The sequence below is a fragment of the Bombina bombina genome, chromosome 7, assembly GCF_027579735.1.
Source record: "Bombina bombina isolate aBomBom1 chromosome 7, aBomBom1.pri, whole genome shotgun sequence".
NCBI lineage: Eukaryota > Metazoa > Chordata > Amphibia > Anura > Bombinatoridae > Bombina > Bombina bombina.
In genome coordinates, this window is record NC_069505.1 from 117,768,939 (window position 1) to 117,784,552 (window position 15,614).

At 39.4% G+C, this 15,614-nt stretch overlaps 1 protein-coding gene across 1 annotated transcript in view; it reads left to right on the forward strand.

Annotated features, from left to right (window-relative positions):
* Nucleotides 1–12,521: 12,521 nt before the first annotated feature.
* DKK3 (dickkopf WNT signaling pathway inhibitor 3) overlaps nucleotides 12,522–15,614 on the forward strand; it is a 127,984-nt gene continuing 124,891 nt past the window's right edge. The window contains exons 1-2 of the mRNA XM_053720261.1: nucleotides 12,522–12,636; nucleotides 13,431–13,741. Of these exons, the coding sequence (XP_053576236.1) occupies nucleotides 13,511–13,741 (231 nt within the window). The 5' untranslated portion in view covers nucleotides 12,522–12,636; nucleotides 13,431–13,510. The remainder of the gene's footprint in view (nucleotides 12,637–13,430; nucleotides 13,742–15,614) is intronic.

Genomic DNA, 15,614 nt, shown 5'->3' on the forward strand with positions numbered 1-15,614 from the left:
AAGTTTTTAACACTGATTTAAAGGGACATGAAACCCAATTTTTTTCTTTCGTGATTTAGAAAGAGCATGTCATTTTAAACAACTTTCTAATTCACTTTTATTATCTAATTCGCTTCATTCTCTTGATATCACTTGCTGAAAAGCATATCTAGATATGCTCAGTAGCTGCTGATTGGTTGCTGCACATAAAGGCCTTGTTTGATTGAATCACACATGTGCATTGCTATTTTTTCAACAAAGGATATCTAAAGAATTGAGCAAATTAGATAATAGAAGTAAATTGGAAAGTTGTTTAAAATTGCATGCCCTATCTGAATCATGGAAGTTTAATTTTCACTAGACTGTCCCTTTAATGGGATATAGTAAATGACAAGGTGCAGGACTAGGAAAAGCTCAATGGTGCATATGTTTGTGTGTGTATTTGTATTTATGTATATATATATATATATATATATATATATATATATATATATATGTGTGTGTGTGTGTGTATGTATATATGTGTATGTATGCATATGTTTGTGTGTGTATTGGTATATTGTAATTATGTATATAGCACTGCGGAATCTGTTGGCGCTCTACAAATACCTGATAATAATAATAAGATATACATACATATACATCATATATACAGTATATACTGTGTATATGTGTATGTATATGTTGTGTGGGTATTTCTTTGTATATATATATATATATATATATATATATATATATATACTGTATATATATATATATATATGTGTGTGTGTATGTATGATATTCTATAGTATAAACTAAGTGAAGAACTCCACTACCTCAGTAAATGTCTAGCACACCATCAGCTTAGCACTTGAGCAATAGTCAACATGATTTTTTTCAACATTCCCCCATAGGCTATTATGTGAGGGATTTACCACACCCATGCTATCTGACAATTAGTGAGCCCTAGACCATCTCTCAAGCGATAAAATTTTACTTTAAAAAAATGTAAACACCTTTGATTTAATTTGCGCAATGTTAATGCACAATAGCGCTAATATTTGTGGGCTTCACTTGTACCATGTGCCTTAGCATTTAATTGATTCAGAGGGGGGTGCATTAATGATTCTAAGTGTTAGGCCCTTTCTGCATCAATTATTCTGAGCTTCCAAATGGGTTATCACAAAGACTGAGAGCTTCAGAAGGGGATGGACTAATGATTCTGAGATTCAAAAAGAGATGTATCAATGATTCTGGGCTTTAGAAGAGGATGTATCAATCATTCAGAGATTCAGAGAGGGGTGCATCAATGGTTATCAACCTGAGAAAGGGATGAAGGATTAAGAGTTTCAGAGGATAATGAATCAATGAATCTGAGCTTCAGTGGTGGTGCAACTATTATTCTGAACTTCAGAGGGGGATACATCAATGATCCAGAGCTTCAGAACAGGATACATCAATGTTTTAGAGCTTCAGAAAGGATTGCATTAAATAAGCTGAGCATCAAAGAGCAATGTATCAATTATTCTGGACTTCAAAAGCACATGTATCAATCATTCAGAGCAGGGGTCATCAACCTTGGCACCCCAAATGCTTCGGAACTACATTTCCCATGATACTCAGCCAGCCTAAAGTGTGTCTGAACATCATGGGAAATGTAGCTCCAAAACATCTGGGGTGCCAAGGTTGCTGACCCCTGATTCAGAGCTTCAGAGAGGAGTGCATCAATGGTTCTCATCCTGAGAAAGAGATGGAGGATTAAGATTTTCAGAGGATGATGAATCAATGAATCTGAGCTTCAGTTGTGGTGTATCTCTTTTGTTCTGAACTTCAGAGAGTGATATGTCAATGATTCAGAGCTTCAGAGCAGGATGAATCAATGTTTTAGAGCTTCAGAGAGGGCTGCATTAAATATTCTGTGCATCAAAGAGGGATGTATCAATTATTCTAAACTTCAGATGGGGGTACATCAAGGATCCTGAGCTTCAGAGGAGGATGTATCAACGATTCAAACCTTTAGAAGCAGATGTATCCATGATTTTCAGAATCAGTGATTTACAGCTTCAGAGCGGAACGCATTCTCCATTCTGATGATTCTGAGTATCAATAATTCTGAGCTTCAAAGGAGGATGTGCCAATGCGTCTCTAAAAAGGGGCATGAATGATTTTAAGCTTCAGATGGGAATACGTCAATGATTTAGCGCTTCTAAAGGGGATGAACACAATATTTTGAACTTCAGAAGAGTATGCTTTAATAATTTAAAGCCTTAAAATGGTATGCATCTGTGATTCTAATGTTCAGAGTGAGGATGCATGGATACTTTTGAGCTTCAGAGGGAGATCAGTTGTTCAGATGGGATATATGAATGTCCCAGAGATTAGGAAGGATTTGATTTGAAAACTTTGATCTTCAGAGGGGACAGTTTACACCAATTTTCATTTAACTGCATGTAATAGACACTACTATAAAGAAGAATATGCAGCATAAAACCTTTTAAAAACTTACTTAGAATCTCAATATTTAGCACTGTTGATGAGGTTAGGCTGGGACACCCAGTGAAAGGGGGCTGGGAAACCAGGAAGAGCAGACACTACCCCCTCCCCCTTCCTTGCATATAAAAAAGACAGATTAGACTAACAGGAGCCAGCAGTAGTCTGTAAACAAGTGTATACATCTCATGCTTTGGGGCTTGATTTGGAGTCTGAAAATCAGCACAATGTTATTAAAAAAATAAGCAAAACTATACATTGTTACAAAAACAATCCTAAATGGACTATATAAATTGATCATCTTCAATCTGCAAATGGATCTGAGCTTTGAAAGGAGATGCCTCAATTATTCTGAGCTTCAGAAGGTAATGCATCAATGATTCTGAGCTTCAGAAGTTAATGCATTAATGATTTTGAGCTTCAGAAGGTAATGCATCAATGATTCTGAGCTTCAGAAGTTAATGCATTAAGGATTTTGAGCTTCAGAAGGTAATGCATCAATGATTCAGAGCTTCAGAAGGTAATGCATCAATGATTCAGAGCTTCAGAAGGGATGCATTCATGATTATGATTGAAAATATCTATGAATGTATAAATTGTAAGAATCAGAGGGATAGTATGGGATGTTTAAGATTTTGAGCATCAAGAGAGGAAACATCAATGATTCTGAGCTTCAGAAGTTGAAACTACAATGATTCAGAGTTCTAGAGGGTGCACCAATAATGAATAATTTTCAGCTTCGGAAGGAGATGTTTCAATTATTCACAGCTTCAGAGGGGATGCATCAATAATTTAGAGCTTTAAAAGGGACGTTAAAGATTCAGATGCATCATTAATTGTAAGTTTCAGAATGGGATGCATAAATGAGTACATTAATGATTATAAGTTTCAGAAGGGGGCATCCATTATTCTAAGCTTCAAAATGAGATTTATCAATGGTATAAAGCTTCAGAATTTAGAACTTTAGATGGGGAAGAATCAAAGATTTTGATTTCAGAATATTGATCAGTGACTTTAAGCTTTAATAGTTCAGTTCTTCCGAAGTGGATGTATGTGTGATTAAGAGTTTCAGAAGAGGGTTCATCAATGATTCTGAAGTTAAGAGGATAATCTAACAATGACTCAGAGCTTCAAAAGGAAATGCATTGATGAATTTGAGCTTCAGAAAGCAATCAATCATTGATTCAGAGCTTAAGAAGGGAATTCATCAATGATTTTGATCATGATGCATCAATGATTCACAGCTTTTGAAAGGGATGCATTAATGATTTAGAGCTTTTAAATGGGGTATCAAATATTTTAAGTTTAAGGAGTGCATTCATGATTCAGAAATTTAGAAGGGGATGCATCAATGTTTCTGACCTTCAGAGGGTGGTGCAGCAATAATTCAGAGCTTCAGATAGGGATGCAGCAATGATTTTGTGCTTCAGAAGAAGATGGCCTCCATTTATCAAAGCTTCAACCATCAATTTGAGTGTGCTTACACATCAAAATATATGTGACCTTGACACTTCTAATTTATGAAGATTTAATCCCTATTAAATTAAAATGCAAAATCAATTACCCATACTGAATAGTGATGTAAGTACAGGATTGATCACCGTGCTCTACAGCAAAGGGAAGAAGTTGTCTGGCAGAGAAGATGTAGAAGGGTCCTTAGGGACTTTCTGCCTCAATGTGGCCTGGAAACACTTACAATGTGAGAGAGAGGGTGCAAAGATTTTGTATGACACTTGAATCCATATTGTCCCTTTTTACTGAAATCCAGGATGATTTATAACCTATGACCTTTCAAACATGAGCCACCCCAGGTTGGTTGTTAACGCCAACCAAGGTCAGCAGCTTAATTTAAGCATGTTGGATGAAATGAACGAGAATTTAATATTGTGTTGCCTGAAGTAGATTGGCTATATAGTTCAACAAAAACTTTAGTACCCTTATCCACTCTTATTGTTCTATTAAAAAAAAAATCCAACAATATCTATAGTATATTTTCATTTTACAGAGTCTTCATAACCATTCCATAAAAGGACCAAATCATTGATGCATCTTCCAAATAAATAATTTTTTTGTTTGACGGAATTTGTATCACCAAAGATGTGGAGCATCTCCCACCAATCCATGTATAGGCTGGCATAAGGACGCACACTTGGCACCCATAACAGCTCCACATCTCTGGAGATTTATTTCCCCTCAAACAAAAAATAATTGTGTCTAAGTAAATATTCAATAGCCATAGGATAGTAACAGTATTCTTGTCATAATTTGAACATTGAGGAAATATTCTACAGCTATACATATTTTATCATGAGGAATAGTTGTATAGAGTGATGAAACATCCAATAATTTGAGCTCAGAACTCAGAACTACTGAAGCTTTAAAAAACTGATGCATCCCCCCTCTGAAACTCTGAATAATTGATGCATTCCCTCCTGATGTGCTAAATCACTAATGCACCCCTCTCTATAATAGTAAAGAGAGAAGCTCTATCCCCTTAAAAAGGCATATAACACACAAATATAATACCCCTTGTACTCTTTTAAATGAAATGAAAACTGTATAATATAAATACAATTTTAAGGGACATAATACGCATATGCTAAGTCACTTGAAACTGATGCAGTATAACTGTAAAAAGCTGACAGGAAAATATCACCTGAGCATCTTTATGTAAAAAAGGAAGATATTTTACCTCACAATCTCCTCAGCTCAGCAGAGTAAGTTCTGTGTAAAATGTTATACTCACCTGCTCCCAGCTGCAGGTAAAAAAAATAAAAAATGAAGAAATGAACAGCAGCCAATCAGCATCAGCAGTGCTGAGGTCATGAACTCTTTTACTGTGATCTCATGAGATTTCACTTAACTCTCATGAGATTTCATTGTAAACTTCCCTAATCTGAATAGGGAAATAATATGAGAGTTCACTAGGCTCATCCTTTTAGCTGTCCCAGGACAGGCATACTGATATGCTGCTTAGAAATCCTTTACAATGGGATGTGGCTACTGAGGAACTTTTGAGGTAAAATATCTTTCTTTCTCTTGTAAGGTGTATCCAGTCCACGGGTTCATCCATTACTTGTGGGATATTCTCCTTCCCAACAGGAAGTTGCAAAGAGGACACCCACAGCAGAGCTGTCTATATAGCTCCTCCCCTAACCCCCGCCTCCAGTCATTCTCTTTGCAACTCTCAACAAGATAGGAAGTATAAAGAGATATGTGGTGACTTAGTGTAGTTTTGCCTTCAATCAACAGTTTGTTATTTTTAAACGGTACCGGCGTTGTACTGTTTTACTCTCAGGCAGAAATTAGAAGAAGAGTTCTGCCTGGAGGTTGATGATCTTAGCGGTTTGTAACTAAGGTCCATTGCTGTTCTCACACATAACTGAAGAGTATGGGATAACTTCAGTTGGGGGAACGGTCTGCAGATTACCTGCTTTGGGGTATGTTCAGTACTTTTATTTCTAGAGAAAGGATAAGTTCTAGAAAATGCTGACAGAACCTTGTGTATACTGAGGTAAGCTAGATGCAGTGATTTTAGCAAAGACTGGGATCATGCTTACAAAATGGGGTAATACTCATGTTAATACTCATATTAATTAGTGACAAAACGTTTACATGTTGCAATAAATGGGACGTTTTTTTCTCTGAGGGTGATAAGTCTTTAGTTGGGGCCTAGTTTTCCACATGGCATAGTCAGATACTCCTAGGGGTATTTCCTTAAGGCCCCTCTGACATCGAGTACATGGTGGGAGGGGCCTATTTTCGCGCTTTAGTTGCACAGTTTCTTGCAGACTGAGACATCCAGCTTCCCTAGAGGAGTCCTCTGGCATCTGAGGACTACTATAGAGGGCTTATTTCTTCTCTAATCGTGTTTGAGGGCAGGTAGGAGCCACAGCAGAGCTGTGGCAAGGTGCTTAACTGTCTTTTACCGGTGGTTGACGTTTTTTAAATCCGGTTTGGGGGCTAAGGGGTTAATCATCCATTTGCAAGTGGGTGCAATGTTGCTTTAGTCCCTTACTAACACTGCACAGTACCGTTTTTGTTTAATTGCTGTTTCACATTTATTAAAGTGTTTTCCAAGCTTGCTGGTGTCATTACTAGTCTGTTAAACATGTCTGACATAGAGGAAACTCCTTGTTCAATATGTTTAGAAGCCATTGTGGAACCCCCTCTTAGAATGTGTAACAAATGTACTGAAGTATCTATAAACTATAAAGACCATATTATGGCTTTTAAAGATTTATCACCAGAGAATTCTCAGACTGAAAAAAGAGGTTATGCCACCTAGCTCTCCCCATGTGTCAGAACCTATAACTCCCGCCCAAGTGACGCCAAGTACATCTAGCGCGTCTAATTATTTTACCTTACAGGACATGGCGGCAGTTATGAATTCTACCCTCACAGAGGTATTGTCCAAACTGCCAGGGTTACAAGGAAAGCGAGACAGCTCTGGGGCTAGAACAAATACAGAGCTTTCTGACGCTTTAATAGCTGTGTCCGATATACCCTCGCTAGGCTCCGAAGCCGGTGCAAGGGAGTTTCTATCTGTGGGTGACATTTCAGATTCAGGGCAGGCTTTACTTCAGTCCGATTCTGAAATGACAGCGTTTAAATTTAAGCTCGAACACCTCCGCTTATTGCTCAGGGAGGTTTTAGCGACTCTGGATGACTGTGACCCCATTGTAGTTCCAGAGAAATTGTGTAAAATGGACAAATACTTTGCAGTGCCTGTTTACACTGATGTTTTTCCAGTCCCTAAGAGCTTTTCGGAAATTATTACTAAGGAATGGGATAGACCAGGTGTGCCGTTCTCTCCCCCTCCTGCTTTTAAAAAGATGTTTCCCATAGATGTCGCCATACGGGACTCGTGGCAGACGGTCCCTAAGGTGGAGGGAGCTGTTTCTACCCTAGCTAAGCGTACAACTATCCCTGTCGAGGACAGTTGAGCTTTCCTAGATCCTATGGATAAAAAATTGGAGGGTCTCCTTAAGAAAAAAAATTTTCATCAAGGTTTTATTCTCCAGCCTCTTGCATGCATTGCTCCAGTTACTGCTGCAGCGGCTTTTTGGTTCGAGTCTCTTGAGGAGGCTCTACAGGTGGAGACTCCGTTAGATGATATCTTAGACAGGATTAAAGCTCTTAAGTTAGCTAATTCCTTTATTTATGACGCCATTTTTCATTTAACCAAACTAACGGCTAAGAATTCAGGTTTTGCCATTCTGGCGCGTAGGGCGCTATGGCTTAAGTCCTGGTCAGCAGACGATACTTCAAAGTCTAAGCTTCTTAACATCCCCTTCAAAGGACAGACCCTATTCGGGCCTGGCCTGAAGGAGATCATCTCTCACATTACCGAAGGAAAAGGTCATGCCCTTCCTCAGGATAGGTCCAATAAATTAAGGACCAAACAGAATAATTTTCGTTCCTTTCGAAACTTCAAGGGTGGCGCAGCTTCGGCTTCCTCTAATGCAAAACAAGAGGGAAATTTCACCCAGTCCAAACCAGTCTGGAGACCTAATCAGACTTGGAACAAAGGGAAGCAGGCCAAAAAGCCTGCTGCTGCCTCTAAAACAGCATGAAGGAGTAGCGCCCGATCCGGGACCGGATCTAGTCGGGGGCAGACTTTCTCTCTTCGCCCTGGCTTGGGCAAGAGACGTCCAGGATCCCTGGGCACTGGAGATTGTTTCCCAGGGATATCTTCTGGAATTCAAAGGTTCATCTCCAAAGGGGAGATTTCATCTCTCACAACTATCTGCAAACCAGATAAAGAGAGAGGCATTCTTACGTTGCGTTCAAGACCTACTGGTTATGGGAGTGATCCACCCAGTTCCAAGAGAGGAACAGGGGAAGGGTTTCTATTCAAACCTGTTTATAGTTCCCAAAAAAGAGGGAACTTTCAGACCAATCTTGGATCTCAAGATCCTAAACAAATTTCTCAGGGTCCCATCCGAACCATCCTCCCTATGATTCAGAAGGGTCAATATATGACTACCGTGGACTTAAAGGATGCTTATCTCCACATTCCAATTCACAGAGAGCATCATCAGTTCTTCAGGTTCGCCTTCCTAGGCAGGCATTACCAGTTTGTGGCTTTTCCCTTTGGGTTAGCCACGGCGCCAAGAGTTTTTACGAAGGTTCTAGGGTCCCTTCTGGCGGTTCTAAGGCCGCGGGGCATAGCGGTGGCTCCTTACCTAGACGACATTCTAAACCAGGCGTCGACTTTTCAAATTGCCAAGTCCCATACGGACATTGTTCTGGCCTTTCTGAGGTCTCACGGGTGGAAAGTGAACAGAGAAAAGAGTTCTCTCTCTCTCCTCTCACAAGAGTTTCCTTCCTAGGAACTCTGATAGATTCAGTAGAAATGAAATTTTTTCTGACAGAGGTCAGGATATCAAAGCTTCTAACTTCCTGCCGTGTTCTTCATTCCACTTCTAGGCCGTCAGTGGCTCAGTGTATGGAAATGATCGGCCTAATGGTAGCGGCAATGGACATAGTTCCGTTTGCCCGCCTACATCTCAGACCACTGCAACTTTGCATTCTCAACCAGTGGAATGGGGACTACACAGATTTGTCTCCTCTGTTAAATCTGGATGAAGAGACCAGGGATTCTCTTCTCTGGTGGTTATCTCGGGTCCATCTGTCCAGGGGAATGAGTTTCCGCAGGCCGAGTGGACTATAGTGACAACAGATGCCAGCCTTCTGGGCTGGGGCGCAGTCTGGAACTCCCTGAAGGCTCAGGGTTCGTGGACTCAGGAGGAAGCCCTTCTTCCGATAAACATTCTGGAACTCAGAGCGATATTCAATGCTCTTCAGGCTTGGCCTCAGCTAGCTGCGGTCAGATTCATCAGATTTCAGTCGGACAATATCACGACTGTAGCCTATATCAACCATCAGGAGGGAACAAGGAGCCCCCTGGCAATGATGGAGGTTTCCCAGATAATTCTATGGGCAGAGGTTCACTCTTGCCATCTCTCAGCTATCCATATCCCAGGAGTAGAGAACTGGGAGGCAGACTTTTCATCCGGGGGAGTGGGAACTCCATCCAGAGGTATTTGCCCAGCTGATTGAACTATGGGGCAAACCAGAACTGGATCTGATGGCGTCTCGTCAGAACGCCAAGGTTCCTTGTTATGGGTCCATGTCAAGGGATCCCCAGGCAGCACTGATAGATGCTCTAGCAGTGCCTTGGTCCTTCAGCCTGGCTTATGTGTTTCCACCATTTCCTCTATTCCCTCGTCTGATTGCCAAGATCAAGCAGGAGAGAGCTTTGGTGATTTTGATAGCACCTGCGTGGCCATGCAGGACTTGGTATGCAGATCTGGTGGACATGTCATCCTTTCCACCATGGACTCTGCCGCTGAGGCAGGACCTTCTACTCCAAGGTCCATTCAAACATCCAAATCTAATTTCTCTGCGTCTGACTGCTTGGAGATTGAACGCTTGATTTTATCAAAGCGTGGTTTCTCCGAGTCGGTCATTGATACCTTGATTCAGGCTCGAAAGCCTGTCACCAGGAAAATCTATCATAAGATATGGTGTAAATATCTTCATTGGTGTGAATCCAAGGGTTACTCATGGAGTAAGGTCAGGATTCCTAGGATTTTATCTTTTCTCCAAGAAGGATTGGAAAAGGGATTATCAGCTAGTTCCTTAAAGGGACAGATCTCTGCTCTGTCTATTCTTTTGCACAAGCGTCTGGCAGATGTTCCAGACGTTCAGGCTTTTTGTCAGGCTTTAGTTAGAATCAAGCCTGTGTTTAAACCTGTTGCTCCGCCATGGAGTTTAAATTTAGTTCTTAAAGTTCTTCAAGTGGTTCCGTTTGAACCTTTGCATTCTATAGATATCAAGCTTTTATCTTGGAAAGTTCTGTTCTTAGTAGCTATCTCTTCGGCTCGAAGAGTTTCTGAGCTATCTGCCTTACAGTGTGATTCCCCTTATCTGATCTTCCATGCAGATAAGGTAGTTTTGCGTACCAAACCTGGGTTTCTTCCTAAGGTAGTATCTAATAAGAATATCAATCAGGAAATTGTTGTTCCGTCACTGTGTCCTAATCCTTCTTCAAAGAAGGAACGTCTATTACACAATCTTGACGTGGTTCGTGCTTTAAAGTTTTATTTACAAGCTACTAAGGATTTTCGTCAAACATCTGCATTGTTTGTTGTCTACTCTGGGAGGAGGAGAGGCCAAAAGGCTTCGGCAACTTCTCTTTCTTTTTGGCTGAGAAGCATAATCCGGTTAGCTTATGAGACTGCTGGCCAGCAGCCTCCTGAAAGAATTACAGCTCATTCTACTAGAGCGGTAGCTTCCACTTGGGCTTTTAAACATGAGGCCTCTGTTGAACAGATTTGTAAGGCGGCGACTTGGTCTTCGCTTCATACTTTTTCTAAATTCTACAAATTTGATACTTTTGCTTCCTCGGAGGCTATTTTTGGGAGAAAGGTCTTGCAGGCAGTGGTGCCTTCCGTTTAAGTTCCTGCCTTGTCCCTCCCTTCATCCGTGTCCTAAAGCTTTGGTATTGGTATCCCACAAGTAATGGATGAACCCGTGTACTGGATACACCTTACAAGAGAAAACAAAATTTATGCTTACCTGATAAATTTCTTTCTCTTGTGGTGTATCCAGTCCACGGCCCGCCCTGTCACTTTAAGGCAAGTGTTTTTATTTTTAAAACTACAGTCACCACTGCACCCTATAGTTTCTCATTTTTCTTACTTGTCTTTGGTCGAATGACTGGAGGTGGGCGTTAGGGGAGGAGCTATATAGACAGCTCTGCTGTGGGTGTCCTCTTTGCAACTTCCTGTTGGGAAGGAGAATATCCCACAAGTAATGGATGAACCCGTGGACTGGATACACCACAAGAGAAAGAAATTTATCAGGTAAGCATAAATTTTGTTTTTTTACATAGAGATGCTCAGGTAATATTTTCCTGTCAGCTTTTTACAGCTATACTGCATCAGTTTCAAGTTTTTAAACATTTGGGTATTATGGCCCTTTAATAATAGTCTAAATTTTAAATGGTTTAAAAGAGGAACAAATGCGCACCGCAATTTGACTCTGAAAAGCAGACAGGTTCACACGTGAACCCTGTCTATCCGCAAATTGATAAATCTTGCCTAATGTACATTATTAAACTATAGTGTTGTTGCAAATTCCTGCTGTATAGTGCTCCAAACAGACACGCTCCTGAGCTTATAAAGTTATGCTTTTCAACAAACGATACATAGAAAAATAAGTAAATTTGATAATAGAAGTAAATGTGAATGTTTAAAAATTGTACACTTTATCCAAATCATGAAAGAAAAATTATGGATTTTATATCCCTTTAACTGGCCCTATTATTGTAGAGCAGGGATTGTATCTGGGGCCACTGGTCAAGTGTGCTTTTCCAATGGGGTCCACTTGAACAGATTGAGTTCTCTGTAACTGAATATTCTAGGAACTGGAAGTAGCATTTACCCAAGTACCAGTGTATGGTGGGAGTTGCAGCCCACAGTATACATACACAGTTATGAGTGTATCTCGTGAGTGCCAAATGAAGTGATCATTCTGGAACTGTGTAGACCAACTTGTTACACCTCTTAGAACCCTAAAAAAATTGATGGGGTTCTAATGAATGATTTATCTAACAAACTACTAATGGCCAGATTAAACTATCGCATATGGATATGGGGACGGCCATTTGAGAAAAAAACAACTATACAGTATATAATATTTTAGCGTACATTATATAAAAAAAATCTAATACATAGCACTCTATTTGACTGCACCGTAATCAGACAATAAAACTTAGAAAATAATAACACATGTGCCCCTGTCAGACCGGTAAAACAGAACCAAGTAGATTACAGTGTCCCTTTTAGGTGACACTTTACATGGCGTAGCAGACACATAAACCTGTGCCCCAGCTAAACCTGCCAGACTAGTCTGCCTACGACCCTGCTGTTACTAGGTACACATCATCCGCTGGTAACCAGGGGCGTGACCAGTTACCGTAGCCTGCAGATGACTTCTCACTTCCGCATTGTCATCCAATCGTTTGAGAATATGCAGATTTTCTCGGAGTTGTCCAGTCCCATGGGGCATGGTGCTTTCTGCGAGCTGAGTGTACTAGACGGGTATCTGCTGATGGTACAGCCGGGTGTCTTCATCCTCTCCGCGGATCTGTGTGTGAGGGCCGGTGGGCTGCAGGTCAGAATTAATAATATAATCTGTACTCCAGGGTGCATGAGATACATAGACATTTCTATCATCTTGATAGCCCGTTATTTAAATACTGATTACTACTCATATATGTAATACTTTATTTAGCTGCTTAACGTAAAATGTGTGGGCTTATGTTTTTGATTGATATATAACCTACTACATACTCGTTACATTGTTATGAACTATAATATATATATATATATATATATATATATATATATATATATATATATATATATATATATATATAAAGCCACTATATCTCATACCTGCAAGTTATTCTGTATTTTAGAATTAATACTTTGATCATTTAAAAAGTAAGTAGAAATGACATTCTGTAAAGAATGCACAACATTCAGAGGTATATAGCAAATTACTATAATATTGTGTTTATTTACCATTGCTCTTTATATTTAAAAGAAAAAAAACATTTAGAACTCTACAGACAATAAGAAGTTTATAGACACAGTTCAAGCTTTACAGCATATTTTACAGATCTAGCACTTTTGATCTTTCTAGTATTTAAAGTAAATGAATATATCCAGAGGTAATTAGGACCTAGTAGATGACAGATAAGGTTACATATATGTAGTTAATGTTGCATTGGCCTTTATTGTCCCTGATAAAGCAGATTGTGAGGTCATTTTCTGTACCCCCTCCCTATTGCAATCACAGCATTTGGCTATTTCTGTAAAGCAGCGAGCCTCTGGCACTTATCAGTGTAACCTACTTATCAATGACTGGACAGTGATCACATTCTTATTATTCCTATGCTGCAGAGCTTGTTGCCCGACATCCGTGTTACTGGGATCTCCACAATTTAGATTCCTTGGATCTGCCTGTATCGCTCCTAGTCAAGATGGCCAGATTGACGCTTTTCCTACTAATGTTCATCTTGGGATTTGTGGTCCCATCTCCTACCAAAAGACCGCCAGGCAGCAAGGATGATGTGCCGGAGACCGCAAATTCTTCCCTTCTGGATCCAGTTTATAGTTTTACTGAGGATGAGGCCAGTCTAAATGAAATGTTCAGGGAAGTGGAGGAGCTGATGGAAGACACACAGTCCAAGTTGCAGAATGCTGTCAAAGAGGTAAAATATTGCCAAGTGTCCTTAGTCCCATATGACACATCAGTTGTGATATTAAAGGGACAGGAAACCCCAAACTTGAATTCATGATTTGGATAGAAAACAACTTTCAAATTTAGTTTTATTATCAAATTTGCTTCTTTATCTTCTTAACCTTTTGCTGAAGGAACAGCATTGTACTACTGGCAGCAAGATGAACACATCTAGTTAGCCAATCACAAGAGACAAATGTTTGCAGGCACCAATCAGCAACTAACTCCAACTAGTGTAGGATATGTGCATATTGATTTTCAACAATGGATACCAAGAGAACAAAAAGTGTCTTAAAATGACATGCTCCATGTGATTCTTGCAAGTTTATTTTTATTTTTTTCCTATCCCTTTAAAAGCAATGCTTAATAAGAAATATATTTCATAAGTTGAAAGAGGTCTTATCTTTTCATTATATATAATTTCTATTTTCATAAGAACAATAATTTATATTGTTCATATCAGAAGAGTATTTTAGTCTTGGCAAACTAAGCCTATGCAGGTTTGGTGGGGGAGCAAATGTTGAGGGTTAATTCTGTAAAATAATGACCTTCCATTCCGCTGCTGTCCAAATATTTTATTACCAATCAATTATTCCTGGGGTTGCATGGCCTACATTGTTAGGGATGAGGAAGGCAACAAAATATTGAATATAATAGTATAATTTAAATATTTTTTTTGTATATTGATACATTGGTAGTTTATATTAGGGTTTTTTTCATACCTAATGTTGCAGCTTTAACCCTTCAGCAACAAAGAGGGCTTGGAGCAGATTTAAAATTAGCTAGGGGGTTAGCTAGTGACTGCTGCATAATAAATTCAGGACTGGCCTGTTACAAAAGGGTTAAGCCCCAGACTTTGTGCTGTTCCAGGTTTGGTTTCTGTGAGGCTGGAATCTTACATTTTTTATAACCCTGTTGCTCATGGTTTTCCGCATACCTTATAAATTGAACCATATTTTCATGTTGTACCCTGATGAATAGATTTTTTTTGGCACATATCTAAGTAAAACATAGGCTAGTTGACTGGAAGTACAGTATGATTGATAGCCAAAAGCCCCATGATAAGACATTTTACTTGCCTGGCAACCATCCACAGGACAAAAAAAAAATCTCCAAAAGGAAAAACAAAACCCTTCCGAAGCACATTTATTAGGGTGGAAGACTTGTGCGCAGTTTTCCATAACTGTAATAATGAAATAATTCTTTCTACCGCTACATTTTTTAGCTAGCAGTGATGTGTGATTTGTTTATGGGGATTTGATATGAAACGCAGAAGAAATAACAATAGACAGTAACTGAGATGAGGAAAGCTGCTGCAATGTAAATGTTTGATATTATTGTTTGCTCCATTGCTGAAAACCATAAACATTTCCGAGCTGCGGTCCTTTTGGCTGTAGTGATCTTGTTCCTTATGTATATTGGATTTTACTAATATCCCAGTAATTCTTCCTCTTCTACTTTATCTCTTTATTTGTTTTTCTCACAGTCTCACCCCCATCTTTCTCTCATGCTTCTGCAGTTTTTAGAAAATACTTTTTTTTTACATTTAAAGGGGCATTATATTGAAAAAAGTAACATGCTCTCATTTATTAAAGCACTTCAATTTATCACTGTCGATCCTGAAAATCCACGTTTAACCCCCTGCAAACGGTTTCAATACATAGCTAAAGTACTGCTCAGGAGCCGCATAGAACTGCTGGTGGATGCTGAGTTAGTGTGAATCTCTCTTTCTCTGTCTTCATCTCTTTGCCTCTGTCTCTCCATATGTTCCTCTGTCTCTTTCTCTCACTCTTTCTGTCTCTCACTCACATACTTTCTTCACCCCTATGTTTCTTTTTTCTGTC